This window comes from Pezoporus occidentalis, unplaced genomic scaffold (genome assembly GCF_034315485.1).
Source record: "Pezoporus occidentalis ecotype Australia unplaced genomic scaffold, CSIRO_AGI_Poc_V1 ctg54, whole genome shotgun sequence".
Taxonomy (NCBI): domain Eukaryota; kingdom Metazoa; phylum Chordata; class Aves; order Psittaciformes; family Psittacidae; genus Pezoporus; species Pezoporus occidentalis.
The window spans coordinates 4,538,364-4,554,212 of NW_026915877.1; the positions used below are offsets into that span (position 1 = coordinate 4,538,364).

At 40.6% G+C, this 15,849-nt stretch overlaps 1 protein-coding gene across 6 annotated transcripts in view; it reads left to right on the top strand.

Moving 5' to 3' along the window:
* GALNT13 (polypeptide N-acetylgalactosaminyltransferase 13) overlaps window positions 1–15,849 on the top strand; it is a 152,447-nt gene that overhangs the window by 54,555 nt on the left and 82,043 nt on the right. For all 6 annotated transcript variants that reach the window (XM_062637803.1, XM_062637807.1, XM_062637809.1 and 3 more), the window contains exon 4: window positions 10,758–10,926. In XM_062637803.1, the coding sequence (XP_062493787.1) occupies window positions 10,758–10,926 (169 nt within the window). The remainder of the gene's footprint in view (window positions 1–10,757; window positions 10,927–15,849) is intronic.

The following is a 15,849-nucleotide window of genomic DNA, read 5'->3' on the forward strand; positions in this document are numbered from 1 at the left end:
TTTCTGGCCCAGTTTAACTGCAGCTTGTTGACAGCCAGCCCTGAGCCCTTGGGAGAATAGCTATGCTAAGACTGAGACCTCATCCATGTGAAAACACAGTGTGACTGAGGTTTGCGGCCAGGCTTCTGGTTTTCCCCAAGAAACATGGAGCCAGCGGCCTGAGCCAGCAGGCTGCAGCAGGAGAAAGCTCCTAGAATTTGCAGAATGGTGTAAAACTGCATGTAACGCAGCTACAGCACCTCCTTGCTGAAAGGAGGAAATGCTTGCTGTCATATTTCATCCCCTGATGGGTGCCTGGGACAGCGGAGCAAGGCTGCACTTAGGGTGCATTAAAGTTAGGACCATTGTCTGGCGGGTATTTATTTAGCCAGTTTGCCTAGCTAAAGAGAGCATCCAGTACCGGAGAGACAGGTTTTTATAAGATTCCTCTGAGAATGAGACAAGAATGATTGATTTTTTTATGCCTTATATTAGTATTGTATTAAAATATAAATCGAAGATAAGTAGGAATGCATAATGCATAGCCTGCGTCTGGAAAGATGAGTGGCTTGCAGGGAAGGGAGGCAGCAGCAGGAAAGCAAGCACTGCCCCGGTGCCCAGGTCTCAGCTGTGCTACTACCTCTTCATGCATCCCTGTTTCCATCAAAAGTGTATTTATGAAATAACATTTTTCAAATTTTCATCATGATTAGAGACAAATCATCATTTGCTAGGATATATTTATCAGTAAGCCATTTACATTCTGTCTGTGGGGATGTCTGAGAAGACTTTGTGTACTGGGCAGAGAGTAATTGTGTGTGGCTTACACCTCTTTAGCTACCTTACAAGGTGTTTGCATTGTCCTCGGTGGTTAAAACAAAAAGCTCTGGTTTGTGCCCATCAGCATCACTGGCTGCTTTTGTGTCACTGAGGGTATGAAAGTACTGCTGGGACCCTGCTGTGGATACCCATCCTTATGGGATGAGGTGATGGCTGTGCTTGGTGTTGGGGGACACTGGAGAGACCCAGAAGGTTTTTGGGGCATTCCTATCCATGCTTAGCCCAGAGAAATGGAATGAAGCTGGTGTGCTGGGGGAGATCCGGCTCTGTGGGGACAGATCCCGTGGCCTCCTTGTAAGAGCTGCCCACAGTTTCTGGACCTCTGCACAACAGCATTGTTACGTTTGCAGTGTGGTTTGGTACTTGAAACTGAAGTGTGGGTGTTGCAGTTGAAGTACAGGAAGGAAGATGAACATTTAGGGTGAAAAAACAACTAAAAAAAAAAGATGATGAGTCCTTGGAATCTTCGGAGTGTTGCCATGCTTATTTGTGCAACAGTCCCTGTGCAGTGCCTACTGAATTGTTAAATAAATTGAATGCTTTGAAATCTATTGAGCTTTGCTCCCCCCCCTTCTTTATCTTGAATTTTGTGCTTTCTATTCTCCACTGCACCGAAGACCTCAGCACTTTTAATAAGCCCTTGTGAGGAGGTTGTTTTCATTTCCAAAGGAAGCCTATCTCCACTGACAGATGCTGAAAAATGTCTGCAGGCAGAATGCTGGAAAAATAGCATTTTTATTCTTTGTGGGCATGCTTCATGTCAGTTCCATTATCCCCATGTGCACCAGGATGGTCATTGAAGAGATGAGCTGTTAATTCTTGTGCTTGGAGGTAAAGCTATTTTTGAAAGATGTTTTTTTTGGGGGGCTTTTTTTTTTTCTCAAAAGGCACTCTTCAAAAATATTTGAAATCTGCTTCAGTAAGTTAACAAGCAGAACTGCTGAATCACTGCTCCTTAGTTGCAACTCTTAAATAGAGTTAAGTGAAGCACCATGAGGTGCATACAGATGCCTCCTTTGTAATGTGTGAAGTGTGTACAGCTCCCTCTGAAATTACACAAGTGTGACAAGGTGTGGAACTCTGCAGAGAATTGTAGATTACTCTGCTCTCAAGATCTCGAAAGATAATCACAGAAGAATGCTGCTGCAAATTAAAGAAGCCATGGTTGCTTTGCTACCAGCATGTGAATTCATGCCCCTGAAGGACAAAAGCATTGGGGCTTGTTGTTGGTTTGGGTTTGTTTCGGTTTCGTTTGGTTTGTTTTTTTTTTGGTGCTGAGTTCAAGCTAAGCTCAATTTCATTGAGGGGTTCAGAAAAGGCAGGCAAGGATGATTCCAGGTACTGTTTGGCCTCCCTGTAGGGAGATTATTAAATAAATTCTACTGCTTGGAAAAGCAGTGAGCAAAGAAGGATAAACTGGATTTGTAAAGGCATAAATAGGCAGAGAAGGTTGATGAGGGATTCGCTGTGTCTCCCAAGGTAAAAAACAAAATGTGAGACAGCAAATCCAAAGCAAATAAACAGGAGGCTGGGTTGGTTTGTTTTTTTTTTTGCCAGCAGTGCTGACTTAACTCATGCAGTTCATTGTCAAAAAGATAAATAGATTTTAAAAGGGAGCATACAAGCTGATGGCAATTATCAAATACAGCAGTCTGGGTGCAGCTCCCACCTCAGCAAAGGGAAATCTCTGGAAGAATTATTTGAAAACCTATGTTTTACCTCGTCTGCCATGATCTCTCAGTTGCTCTGAGACAGCATGCTATGCCAGACAGACCTTTGTCCTGATCTAGGAAAGGATTTGTTGTCTTGTGATTTATTTGAAGCCTTTCCCACATGGACAGAAAATAAGAAAAGATTTTGGGTTTGGTTTACTGAATCATAATAGTAAAAAAATTGGAAGAGTCCTGAAGACAGACCACCTAATCAGTTCTGGTGGTATTGTTTTTCATATCTCTGTTGTAAATTACTCCACAAACGAGTTTTTCCTTAGTGTCTGCCCTGCATTGTCAGCACAGACCTTGGTTCTGGTCAGTGGACACCTCACCTCCCTTGGGCTGTTTAGTCTCTGGCTTTAGCTAAGATTTCCCTTTGCTCAGTTCCCCACCCATACTTCTTTGTCCACCTATGTTCAACCCTGAAAAGCTCTTTAAGAGCATCAGTTCTCCAGTTTTTATGTGGTTACTTCATTAAAATTCTTCTAATGCCTCAGGTGTTTCAAGGTGCGAGTGTAATTCAGTAACTTACTTTGTTGCTTGGATTTCATCTAGGTTTCCTTGAAAGGCTGTAAAAACTCTATCCTCAGAGGTTTCAAAGCAAAGATTTAACTAAAACCGCAATCCCCATATGCTGTGGATGTTTTAAGTCTGGTTAATTTTGTCCCATGGTGTGGGACAAAGCTTAGTTGATATTCTGAGATCTGCTTCCATCCCTATTAGTTTCTCATTTCCTTTCTTTCATCTTACATTTAAATGATGACAAGTGGACTGCAATTTTGAGTTCATTAATCAATGTGATTTACAGAGAAAAAGAGGAATCTAGGTCTCTGTTTTGTTAAAGTTTTCACAGTGTGAATTTTTAATATTAGAAGATTGAGCTAATACAGTCTTCATGGAAAGAAGGAATGAGGTGTGTATTTGTCATATGCACATGACAGCAGTAATGGGATTGATTTGATAACACTTGCAGACAGCCATCCTTTACTGCTTACCCTTTAAGATGTGTGTATGTATCTGTGTGTATATGTGTGTGTGCATATGTAATTGCATGTGTATGAAAGTGTTGTTTTTCAGATCTGTAGTACGTGTTGCCCAAAGCCCAGACATACTGAAAGGCAAAAAAGATTTCTGATGTTAGTACCCAAATTATTTGAGCTATGACTGTAAATTACTCATGTAGAAAAATGACAAAATTACTGAAATAGTTTCTGTCTTAAACACACACATGATGAAGGATCTCAGGTTACTAAAGCCCAGGCTACCTCATCTTTTGATGGGGGTTATAATAGACTGAGGAAATGCCATGTAGATGTCATCAGCTCTCAGCGGCTTCTCCAGGTATTGGTTTTGCTCTTTCCCCCTCACCCCTCAGCTAAAGGACCTCTGGGTAAGGACAAATCTGTGAAAAACAGAACCTGTGCAGTTTCAAAATATTTTTGATTCTTCAGCCTTCCCTGGTAGTATTTCAGGTATCTGAACATTAATTGCTTTCTTGACTTAGTAACTAGTATTCAGGAAAGATTCTTAATGAGTTTTGATGGTTGCTGAGGATTAAGATATTTTTTGTAAATTGACTAAAATATATTTAGAGATTTCACAGATACCTCATGAGCCATTCATGTTTATAGAGATGTCAGAAAGCTGTTATAGACAGACTAAGACTCATTTCACTCTGTGAAGGGGAATATGGTCAAGATTAGAAAGTTGAGTAAGTTAGAAATCAAAATATGGTATTCTAATTACGTTTTCAAAAAATGAATTAACCTGGTATACAGAAATAGTTTTCCCAGTTACTTCAGCCTATAAATCCTCACTGTTTTTTCACATGTCCTCTCTCTCTCTCACTGGAGGTTAGTTTGGAACCTTGTGTTGGACCTCTGTTTCCAGGTGGCCATACTGCGGGTGGGGATGCTTTCCAGCTCCCTGAATCCTTATCCCACCTGTGCTGCTGTCTGATTGATACCCTTTTATCTCCATCATCCCCCCACTGCTGCTCTCTGTTTGATACCCTCTCATCTCCATCATCCTCCCATCATGGACACACAGAGGGTTCCTTTTTCCTTCTGGAAATGGGCAGGTTTCCTAATTTCAGGATTTCTAAGCTTGAGAGAATCTTATTTACATTATAGAGACTGTTGGTGCAAAATTGTGTTCATGAGCTGAACTAGCAGGAGAAGCTCTCCTGGGTGCACTTTGCTAGCAGGATAATGAGGCTTTCAGACTGCAGGTCCTCCTGTGCTCCCAGAGTGATCGCTGAGATATGCTGGTTAATGGAAGCCTTGAACAGTAATTTTTGGGTAAGATCTCATGCAGAGCAAGTTAAAGGCAACAGAGTTCAGGAGGTTATTGCTGTTTGTATGGTCAAAACCACAGCCAGTGCTTAGAAAGAATGTGAAGTACAGCATTAGACAGTGTGACTGGCACCTATGTCCCTTAACCTCAGGATGGTATTGTACCGTAAATAAATCTCAATCAAAGTCCTGAGGAGTGGTGTGAGATACCAACAAAAGCCCATGGAGACCCATTAGCATGGCCAGATCACAGACTGTGGCAGAAATATCAAAGGAGAGTGAAGCATGGTACTGACGTATTGTGCAAGTGTACCAGCAAGAGGGAAGCCTGATAAGGAGGGAGAGGTGGGGTTTTCATCACAAAGGAAAAGCAAATAACAGATGAGTCCAAGTTTTTTGTTTCCTGTTTGGTTTTAATATTCACTAAAACTTTCAGCTTACCAGCAGCAGAAGCACTCCCAAAGTATTTATGGGTCAGACATGCTGATAAGTCGATTGATTGACAACCAGGTAATTTTTATATAGAAAAATTAAATACATCTCTTCTTCCACCCTGGCTTCAAGAATCGTGTCTGTCCCCGAGTGCCCCTTCAGGTCTCGATTACAATTGCAAGGTATTTAAAATGCTAGCCTGGAGGTGAGCTCCAGTACTTTGAGAGGTGACAGCACTATCTCTTACCTGTGGGTTTGGGTTGGGAAGGGCTGCTCGTCATGGGAACATGCAGCTGTCTGTGGGATGAATCAGCCGTTTCCATCAGGGAAAGAACCTGGAGGCAACAGGGGCTGGAAAATCTTGGACCTCTCTTAGATGAAGGACTTGTTTATCTGGACAGCCCGTTTGTGTTTTACTACTGCAGAGGGACAGAGTCGCTCCCTGCCAAGTTGTTGAGAGGCAATGATCTTCACAATGCTGTTGAAAAGATGTGTAAAATCTGCATATAGAAGGTGTTTTGGACAATAATTCTAAGTGGTATTTTCAAACATGTACTCTGTAAGGCAATTGCTTGCTGTGCTTGCAATGAACTTGTAGCTTGGGCTTGTAGTTTACGAACACTGATACCAGTGCAGTAATTCATAATCAGCAGCAGCATTCACTGATTGTTGCCTTCTTTATCATACATACATTCTGAATACTTAAGAAACCTTTTTTTTTATCCTCTAGGTGAAGAGATTTTGTACTATGTTTATGTTCTCTGATTGAAGAAGTGGGTGTTCATATGTTTTGCATATATATTTTGGTATGGAAGCTCAAATACAAATTTGGTATTTCATAAAATATTCTGAAGATTTTGATTTGAAGTATGCTGTACTAGTTAAGTACATTGTACTTTGGAGGAAGAGGGTAAAGCAGAACATAGTGGTGAACTGACAGCATCAATATTTCGAAAAACAGTAAAATCGTTTTGTGTGCTTTGGATATATAACAGATCATTTGGTAAAAATATTTATAGTGGATTTGTGCATTTAGAAAGCCAACCTTGGTGACATACCTGGTGTTAGAAAACTTTTGACACCATATTTAGATTCTCAGATCTATTCAGTGCTAGCAAAACCACATTTTTCTATGAAAAGCTTGGTCAAATTAAATATTTGCAAGAGGTCTTAATTTGCTAAATATTCATGCCGCCTAGAGTATTTTGATGTTTACATGGTTCTCATTTTAATATACTACATGTTGCTTGGAAAATGGAAAGTGTTATTTTTCCCTAAGTTGAATACGGCTGGATTGCTGCATGCTTCTCCTCTCCCGGGTATGAGTCAGCTGAGCACTGTTTCTTACAGTCTCTGGGCTCAAAAGTTGTTTATTCAGATGTGGGAGAGAGATTGCAAGAAGGTCCTGGGTATGGATTTGAGCTACATCTCTGAAAATGTCAGTGTGTGTGTGATTGTTAATTCATAAACCATTTGTGTCTTCTCTAAAGATCTAATAATTTGAGGTTGCTGCATTTTAACCATAGTGAAATTAAATATGTTTCTCTGTCACAGACATGTTTAAGCTCTGATTGAAATATAATCTGATAATACTTTGCTCTGAATAAAACTGTGAGGGTAGAAAGGCTGTTAAGGAAATTTCTGGTTAGTTTTATAATAAACTTCAGGACAGGAAAATCTCTTTGAAATTCTGTCTTGATGGACCTTAGTAAACAATAGAAGATGACAGAATCTTGTAATGAAAATTAGTTTTGCAGATGAAGGAATATGTAACTCATGCTTTCAAGCAGGATAAACAAGGTTTCAGACTGAGTTTAAACTGAGTCCCTGTGAAGTTATGTTGTGAATGAGCTGGGATTCCTAATGAATTTACAGAGAGTTTACACTGAAACAACATGTCTTGGCAGCTGTCTTTCTAGTATTTGGGCTTAGAATGTAAACCCCTCCACTGCTGGTGTTCCACACATTTCAGGGAGATACAGTTCTGTTACTTGGCTTACAACAAGGAGAAGCAGCAATTTACTGTTGTAATGACTATGCTAATAATGGGTTGCTTTTTTTTCCCCTCACCCTAAATAATTTGTTTTAATGAAAATTTTCTTGTTACTGCAACAGAAAATTGTCACTAAGGTATTTTTAGCCAATCCCACAGTATTTCGGCAGAAAAGAAAAATACTTTGGCATGCTTCCTTGCTGTATCAAAGTATTTGAGTGCCTTGTGATGCTCCTCCAGCTTTCATGCCACGTGGCAGGTCATGGCAGGAGATGGTGTGTCCTCTCTCCCAGGGTCCCCTGCTCTGCCCTTCAGGGGCTGCAATGGGTCACTCAGAGCATGATCCATATGGCTCCCTGCCTGGGCAGGCAAACGCTGCATGTGCAGTGCTAAGGAGGCGATCCTGGTGGTCTGGGTAGGGTCTGTGAAGTCCTTGGAGCTAGTACAGACCCTTATATAGAGCTTCAGAGGCAGAGAACAAAGAATTCCTCTTCCAAAAGATTATCACCCTGAAGGACACGACAGGGACAAACTTCACCTTCTCATTGCACTTTTTCTGCTTTGGAGACATTCATCCCTATGTTGAGAAACTCCTTCCTTTCCTATTATGCTGTGTTTCTGTTCCTCTTGCCCATTTTTCCACGGTTTCAGCAGTCAGGCTGCCTCTTTTTTGCCTGCTCCAACCTACTGTTCAGATAAATTTGTGTCCTCTGCCTCTTCCAGCAAAAAGGAGACAGAATTTATTTCCATAAACAACATTTGCAGCTTGAGGGACCAGCTCTTCAAATTGCAGCCTTTGAGGAGTCTCATCGTTTCTCCAGGAAGTGATGATATAGCAGAGATTAATTACCAACCATTAATCCCAGATATTTTATGATCATTTTACACGTTAAATAAATATTCCTTATAAAATGTTCTGAGGGGAATTTAGTAGTGTATATAATGTATCATTGTCTGTGTATGAGTGCAGTACAGGTTCCCAAGCAGTTCTTTGGATGAGGTCCATCATCGCGTGAAGAAGCAGTTAAAAGCACACATGGCATGGCTAGATTCTTCTTGATCTTTCTTTCTGGTGGCATTTGACTGAGATATATATTCTCTAAGAGAAAATTCTGCCAGTCAGGGGTCATATAGAGCAATGCAGTCACAAATTCCTTTCCCTGAGACAGGTAAAGAGGAATCAGCAGGCTCTGCTCAGATGTAGAGTTACAGAACCAGAGAATGGTTTGGGTCAGAAGAGACCTTAAATATCACTTAGTTCCAACCCTCCTGCCACAGGCTGGAACACTTTCCACTAGACACTACGGTTAGGGTTGGACATCCCCAGATATCTTGTTGGCCCCTTTAGGCACTGGAAGCTGCTCTGTGGTATCCCTGGAGCCTTCTCTTCTCCAGGCTGCACAAGCCCAGCTCTCTCAGCCTGTCTCCATATGAGAGGTGATCCAGCCCTTGAAGCATCTCCGTAGCCTCCTCTGGACTCGCTCCAACACATCCATATCCTTCTTACGTTGTGGGCCCCATAGCGGAGTGCAGTATGGCTGGTGGAGTCTCATGAGAGCAGAGTAAAGGGGTATAATCCCCTCTCTTAACTTGCTGGTCATGCTGCTGGGGATGCAGCCCAGGACATAGTTGGCTTTCTGGGATGCAAGTGCACATGGCTGGGTCTCGTCAATTTCCACCCCCAGGTTGTTCTCAATGCGGCTTTTACTCCAGTCTTCACCCAGCCTCTATTTGTGCTTGGGATTGACCCCATTGTGGAAAAATGTACCTGAGAGCATCAAGAGCATGCATTTGGTGCCCATGTCACAGCCTGTTTAGCTCCTGGGTGGATGCTGCAGACCCCAGTGGACTTTAACCCCTGAGATTATTGTCCTTTGGAAATCAGACTGGGTTCAGAGGGCTTCAGAGTCACCACATTTTAGGTTTATGTGTCTGTCTGATCACAGCTTCATCGTCTTGTATAATCACAGCTATAATTTCTTCCTGTGGCAGCATACAAAGGTGCTTCTTCTGATCAAAGGGAAGGATAAAAAAATATATCAGGTAATACTGTAAAATGTTCTTTGCTCAACTGAAGCATAATCTGGAACTGCAGAAACAAAATTTCTGTGTCTGGAGTCTGTAATATTTATTTTTAAAAAGCCTTTTATGTAAATTTCTGCTAGGTTCTACCAAGCCCTGATGTCTGATGTGTTTGTAAAAGGAACAGATTCTTCCTTAAAAAGTCACTTACCTGTGCATTTTTTAGAAAAGGCTTTATCCTCTTATGTTTTTTTTTTGTTGTTGTTATTGTAAAAAGATTATTCTTCAGCTAGGGAGAAGCCTTCATAAGTAACAGTGTTTCAGGATATTGAGCATCAAATTTCTCAGAGTAATTTTGAGATGATGAAAAATTAATGTGATGGCAGAAAAATAAAACCAAGATCCCTTTGTTAAGATAATATGCTAGTGTTGGCATATGGTGCAGAAGTGCGCTGCTTGAAGGTCACCGTGAGCATTGGTTACAGCCCAGCACAGTCCGGGCATGGGAGCCACTCTCTGCCAGGCAGCAGACACAGGAGGGCTCAGTTCAGTTTATTCGTGAGAGCAGCAAGCACCAGTCATCACTGAAGACTAATTAATCAATGTTAATTAATCAGCCTCAGTTAAGAGACTGATTGAAAGTGTGAATGTAAAATTATTTAAAAATTCAGGTATTTCTTGTTCTGTTGTTTGAAAAAGCATCTTGGTAGTAAGTAGTTGGGGGGAAGCTGCATGGTGAAGTGGGAGAAGGAAACATGATGACTCTGTCTTCCTTTGCCTACAGCTTTTGCTTTAGAACAATTATAATTATTTGTACGTGGGATTTTTCCTTTCTTTTCATAGGCTGTTTCCTAGAAAGGCACTCTGTATCTCACTCGTTTTTGTGGGCTTGTATGAGATGATACCATAATTTTCCTTAAAGTTTCTAATTGACTGTACAAATATTTTTCCTAACTAGTCAATAATATGTAAAAGATACTCAGCTAGGATGTAGGTGCTGTATTTTTCAGGATGGATTATATTTTTTTGTCAGTGAAGATTAGTTGATTTATTTACTTACAGGAATGGGGTTGTGCTGTCACTTGCCTGGTAGTTAAACCTAACTAAAAAGTAAACCAAGTTGGTTAGAATTAGTCTAATATACATGTTCTTCAAAGATTTTCCATAGCTATAAAAGTGTTTGCCAAACCTTTTCTACCTGCAGAATCTCACGGAGAATCTAGTGCTGTGCTCTGTAATCCTGATGTAAATCTCACAAGAACAGTCATCGAGATTACAACCGAAAGCAGCAAGGGAACAAATCTGGGTGATTTAATCATCTTAGAAAAGAACTGGATATAAACTTAAGTCCAGATAGAGATAAAACCTCTTGTGGAGCATAGAGAAAATTGTGTTGGTTTTGTTTTTGGTTTTTTTTCTGTTTGTTTGTTTGTTTGGACTGATGCCCACATCCTAAAAGTTGGCTTTTGCTATTTTGTGTTATAGCTGTTATTTCTCGAAACCAAGAAGGACCTGGAGAGATGGGAAAGGCTGTGCTCATTCCAAAGGATGACCAGGAGAAGATGAAAGAGCTGTTTAAAATCAATCAGTTTAACCTTATGGCCAGTGACTTGATTGCCCTGAATCGGAGTTTGCCTGATGTGAGACTGGATGGGTGAGTCCCTGGGGGACGGCGTGTCTTGGTGCCATCTGCTGAGCCCACCTCCAGCCTTCCTCCAAGGCACAAAAGTTGTCTTGAATTAATGGCTGTTATTAGCAGTGGTTGCCTAAGCAAAAAGAGGTGAGATTTAGATTGGATATAAAGAAGAAGTTCTTCACTGTGAGGGTGGTGAGGCCCTGGCACAGGCTGCCCAGAGAAGCTGTGGCTGCCCCATCCCAAGGCCTGTTCAAGGCCAGGTTGGATGGGGCTTTGAGCAACTTGGTCTAGTGGAAGGTGTCCCTGCCTGTGGCAGGGGGCGTGGAATTCTACAGTCTTTATGTTCCCTTCCAACCCAAACCGTTCTAGGACTCTATGAGTCTAAGGAACCTATTGAAGAATTCAATAGGTTTGAGTGGTTCTAGATTTGGCTTCTAATGCAACCTTTCTTAGGGAAAAAGTTCCTGCATCACAAGTGTTATTATCCTGTGCAGTTTATTTTGTGAACAGCTAAAGAATTGTCAACTAGAGCTATTGGTTTGCATTGCAACACAAAACAAAATGCCCTCTGGTGTGTCCTATCACCTGGAATAATTTAAATTTTCTTTTTTCTTCAGGGAAAACTTTTATTTCTAAAGTTTTAAAAAGATATAAACATAAATGTCTAGTTTATAAATGTTCACAACTGTGCTGTCAGCATTTAAAAATGGGCATTTACTGCTGATAAAGAGAAAATGCTACTAATACTAAAAGTACCTGCAGGATGTTGTTTTCTTCTAGCTTTATCAATAGACATTTCTGGAATAATCAGAATTATATAGAACATCTTTCAAAACGTTTTGCAGCAATATAAATCTGAAGGGGGGTTTGTGGTTGAGGTTTTCTGTGGGGAGAGGGTGTTGGTTTTAAGTCTAGTAGCTTTCATTATTTTTTGAGTAAAGGCTGGTGTTCGTGTGGTGACTTTGAGACTGTGGGATAGCTTGGGGCTGGAGAGGGGGGAGGGAGTGTTTCACTATGTCCACTGATTTTTTTTTAATGGAATTTACAGATCAGTTTTTGCAGTCGCAGCAGTGGGCTTGTGTTTGCACATATATGTGATGTGAAAGTCCAAATAAATGTGTTTATTTCCATTTAAATGGGGATTCTGAAGACTATCAATTACCCTGTACCAAGTCACAGTACTTTAAAAAAACAGAAAGCCTAGCTCTGTCATATATGTTGTTTTCAGCCAGAGAATTTCCTCCTGTCTCTCAGGAGCAGTATTTACTGGAATTTCTTTGTAAATGCCTGCAAATAAAAGAAGCAGAGGCACTACTTTACCAACAAACCCTGTTCACAAGCAGCAGAGGTGATGCTTCCCCACAAGGTGATCATTTGTAATTCAGTCCATTCTGGACAGCATCCTCCTTTCCCCTGTTGGAAAGGAGCTGTTGGAAGCACAGTGTGTACTGAAGGAACCATTGAGATGATCAACTTCATGGGCAGTTCTGATCAGTCTGAGGGAGATGAGCCATTTAATACAGAGAGAAATCTGTCTGCTGCAGTTTCTAGATGAAAAGGAATATATTGTATACTTTACTGAAAGGACAGAATCATCATAGAATGGCAGAGTTGGAAGGGACCTTAAAGATCAGCATCAGCCTTGAGGAGCTCTGTGTTGCTGCTCAGATGTTGGCAGGTTGTGCAAAACCTGGGAAAGGGCCAAGCTGTCCTTCATTTCTGTAATGGTGCTGGGAGATTAAAGGAATGAAGGGCATTTATACAGGACTAATTAACTTCTGACATGACTTGACCTTTTTGTTGTACCTATCTCATGTCAACATTTTGCTGAGTGTAAGTGATGGTTTTGCATCCCTCTGAGTGTTTGCTGTGCTGCTAAGTTGCAGTCTCCGTTCCAGGTGGTGCAAGCTGAGAAAGGTTCCTGTGCATCAGGGCTGTGCAGGGCTCGCATCCACTGGCAGCAGTCCTGAGCACAGTTTCTCCTCTTTGTCTTGCACCAGGGGGCCCTGATGAATGCAGCAACTCCCCTCCATCAGCTGTTTGGAGATGTTGGAAAAGCGGCTGACTGTTTTTCTTCATGATTTCTTCTTGCTCCCGGTGGTATTAAGTGTAGGCTTAAAGCAGAAAATTATATGTCTTCAATGAAAATAAAACCTCAGCTTTCCCATTATTCCTATGTTTAGAAGGTTTTGTGAATTCCAACTGTGGTTTGACCCTAAATGCAAAATATCATCTCCTGTTGAGATTCCCTACTACCTTTATATCTCTGTGGTAATTATGTAGATTTGTGTTATAATATGATGTCCATTTAGCAAATGAATGCCTACAAATATACGTAAGAATTCTGATGAGGAACAAACAGCCCAAGAAAAAGAAGAGTCTTGGAGTAATTTCTCATTCTACTCATTGACTCTTCAGTTATGCTGCAGTACAATTATTGGCAAAGCCAGTTGGGAGAGCACTGTGGAAGGGATGTAGTACACTGTCAAGGTAGCTTTTTCATTGTTATGGGTTGTATATGTATATTTTATATATGTATATATACATATGTATGTATATGTGTATGTATATGCATTATATATTTTTCTTTATATTATTTTTCTATATATTATGTAATCTATATAAAAATATATACGCATATATACTTATATATAAAGTTATATGTATGTGTGTGTGAATCAATCCATTCCCATTTTTTTCCTTTTCTGGCCGTCTTCATTCCTTCTCACTCTTTGTTCCTCACTGCCTTTTTTCGTCCTGCAGACGATTTTCTCCCATTTTCCTGTTGTGGGTGTACAGGTTTCACTTGCCTTGCCAAGGCTGCTGCTGCCTGCACAGCAGTTTACATGTACTTCTGGGAGTTAGTCTTCAGTGTGCAAACTTGGAGTGAAGATCAAAGATGCTTGTCAGTCCTTCTTGCTGTCCTCTAGAGCATGGTACTCTATCCCCCAGTGGCAGATAGTAGGGCTCTCACTGTTTGGGATTGTTGTTGCTGTTGTGCCTCCAAATGATCAAAGCAGTGCTGTGGTGAATGAAGGGAGCATAGGTGTCATAAGAGTCTACATAATAAACACATATTTCAGTGGAAAAAATATCTGAGGGAATTTTTTTTTTCTTTTCCTCACATTAGCAGATGAACAAGACCCTGAAATATTTTATGACTCTTCTTCCGATGAAGTTTTATGACTGTGAGCTAATTCTGGGTTTACACTGCAGCCACAGTACAATCACAAGCTACACTGCAACCACAGTACTTGTGTTTGTAAGATAGACATCTTTTTCCAGAAAGAAAAATGTTAGATTTCTTAAAAATATTTTTATTTTCAGTTGCAGGAGGACAAGGAAAGCTGTGTTGGTTGCTGGCGAATGAGAAATTACCTTTACAGCTTTGTGAAATAAAGTGTCTGTTACTTGTCAGGTTCTTCTTCCAAACAGGAAGGTTTAGGATAGACCTAATGGAAAGTCCTGACCTCCAGGGAGTCACTGGGAAGGAACGAGGTGTCTCATCAGGAGACCACAAACCCCCCTCCCATGTGTTGTAATGAAGCACTATGTCCGAGTCCTAATGCCACTGTCACAATAACAGTGTAACTTGCATCCTGTTGCATCTAGTGTTATCTACCAAGGAATGTCCCTTGATTACCCGAGTTGGTAATGGGCAACTTGAAGATTTGAATCAGTGTCAGGTCTAATTTGAAATAGCTATCGATTCAACCTCAAACTCAATTTAATTCAACATAGAAATGTTTAATTTTATTTCTCGGTATTTTCTCTGGCAAGGGAAGAAATTCATCTTCAATCTTTTCTGGATGAGTGAAGTTGCAAATGCTATTCTGCAAATTGCTAAACCGTAATAATTGGATTTTCTTACTGAAATTTAGGTTGAAGTTAACTATTGCATTGTATTTTTGTATTTATATGTGCTTAGAAGCATACATTTTTGATCAGAAGCAAACTCTCAGTACAATTTTCTAAGTAGCAATCTTAAACTTGGTGCTGTAGTTTTGTGTTGGCTTCTTCAAAGTAAAAACTTTGGCAGGTTGTCCTGGGGTGGCGGAAGAAGCCTCTGAAGAAGTGGTATAAAAGTGTAATCGCTCCCTGTGAAAATCGCCTTTATAAAATGTCTGTGAAAATTCTTTAGTGCCTGAGACTCCGTGTTACAGAGCAGCTTTGATTAGCTTTGATTATTTTTATTATTTTTTTCTTTTTTTTTGTGAGACCACTATTTGTTCTTTATGCAATTTAACCCTGAAAAGGGGGAGGGTGAATTGTTTTATTTTGTGCTGTTCACATCTAATCCATTTGTCTTGCACTAGAAAGTGTTGTATTAGGGTTTTCTCCATCTCTGAGTCATGGTGGATGGAAGTATGTAGGAGGTCCTTTGTTGCCAGGTTTATCTGCTTGCAGCTTCATACAATTAAAAGCTAATTTATTTTTTAAGGTTTTACTGTGTATATACAGTTATGCATAAGGAATCTGTAAACCACTCATGAGCAAGTAAACTCGGGAAAATCAGTAACTAGTTTAGGCTAGAAAATACTTTGAAATGACAGTTTAGAAATTATTCTACCTTGTTTGGGGGGGGGGGGGGATGGGAAAGGGGGGTGAAGGAAAACTCTCCCAGTGTGACTGCCAGTAGGGAGAGAAAGTATATGCAGGTAATCTGTATAATATCAAAGCCAATTCCCAATGTATAAATTAGCTAAAGACTGGTAAGATTAAAAAAGGTAATTCTCCAGCAATGAGAAAAAACTGTTTGAGTCAACAGACTGCTTCTAAACTGGATTTGTGAGTCTTTCATCTGTACTTTCATGTGACAAAAGGAACAATTAGAATTTGTTGCCATTTCCCTTTTGCTGCTGTGTCTCTCACAGGAGCTGGGCTTTGATTCTGTCCTCGCTTCATCTCTGGTGCCATTGTGGCAGCTGGAGCAGAGGCAGA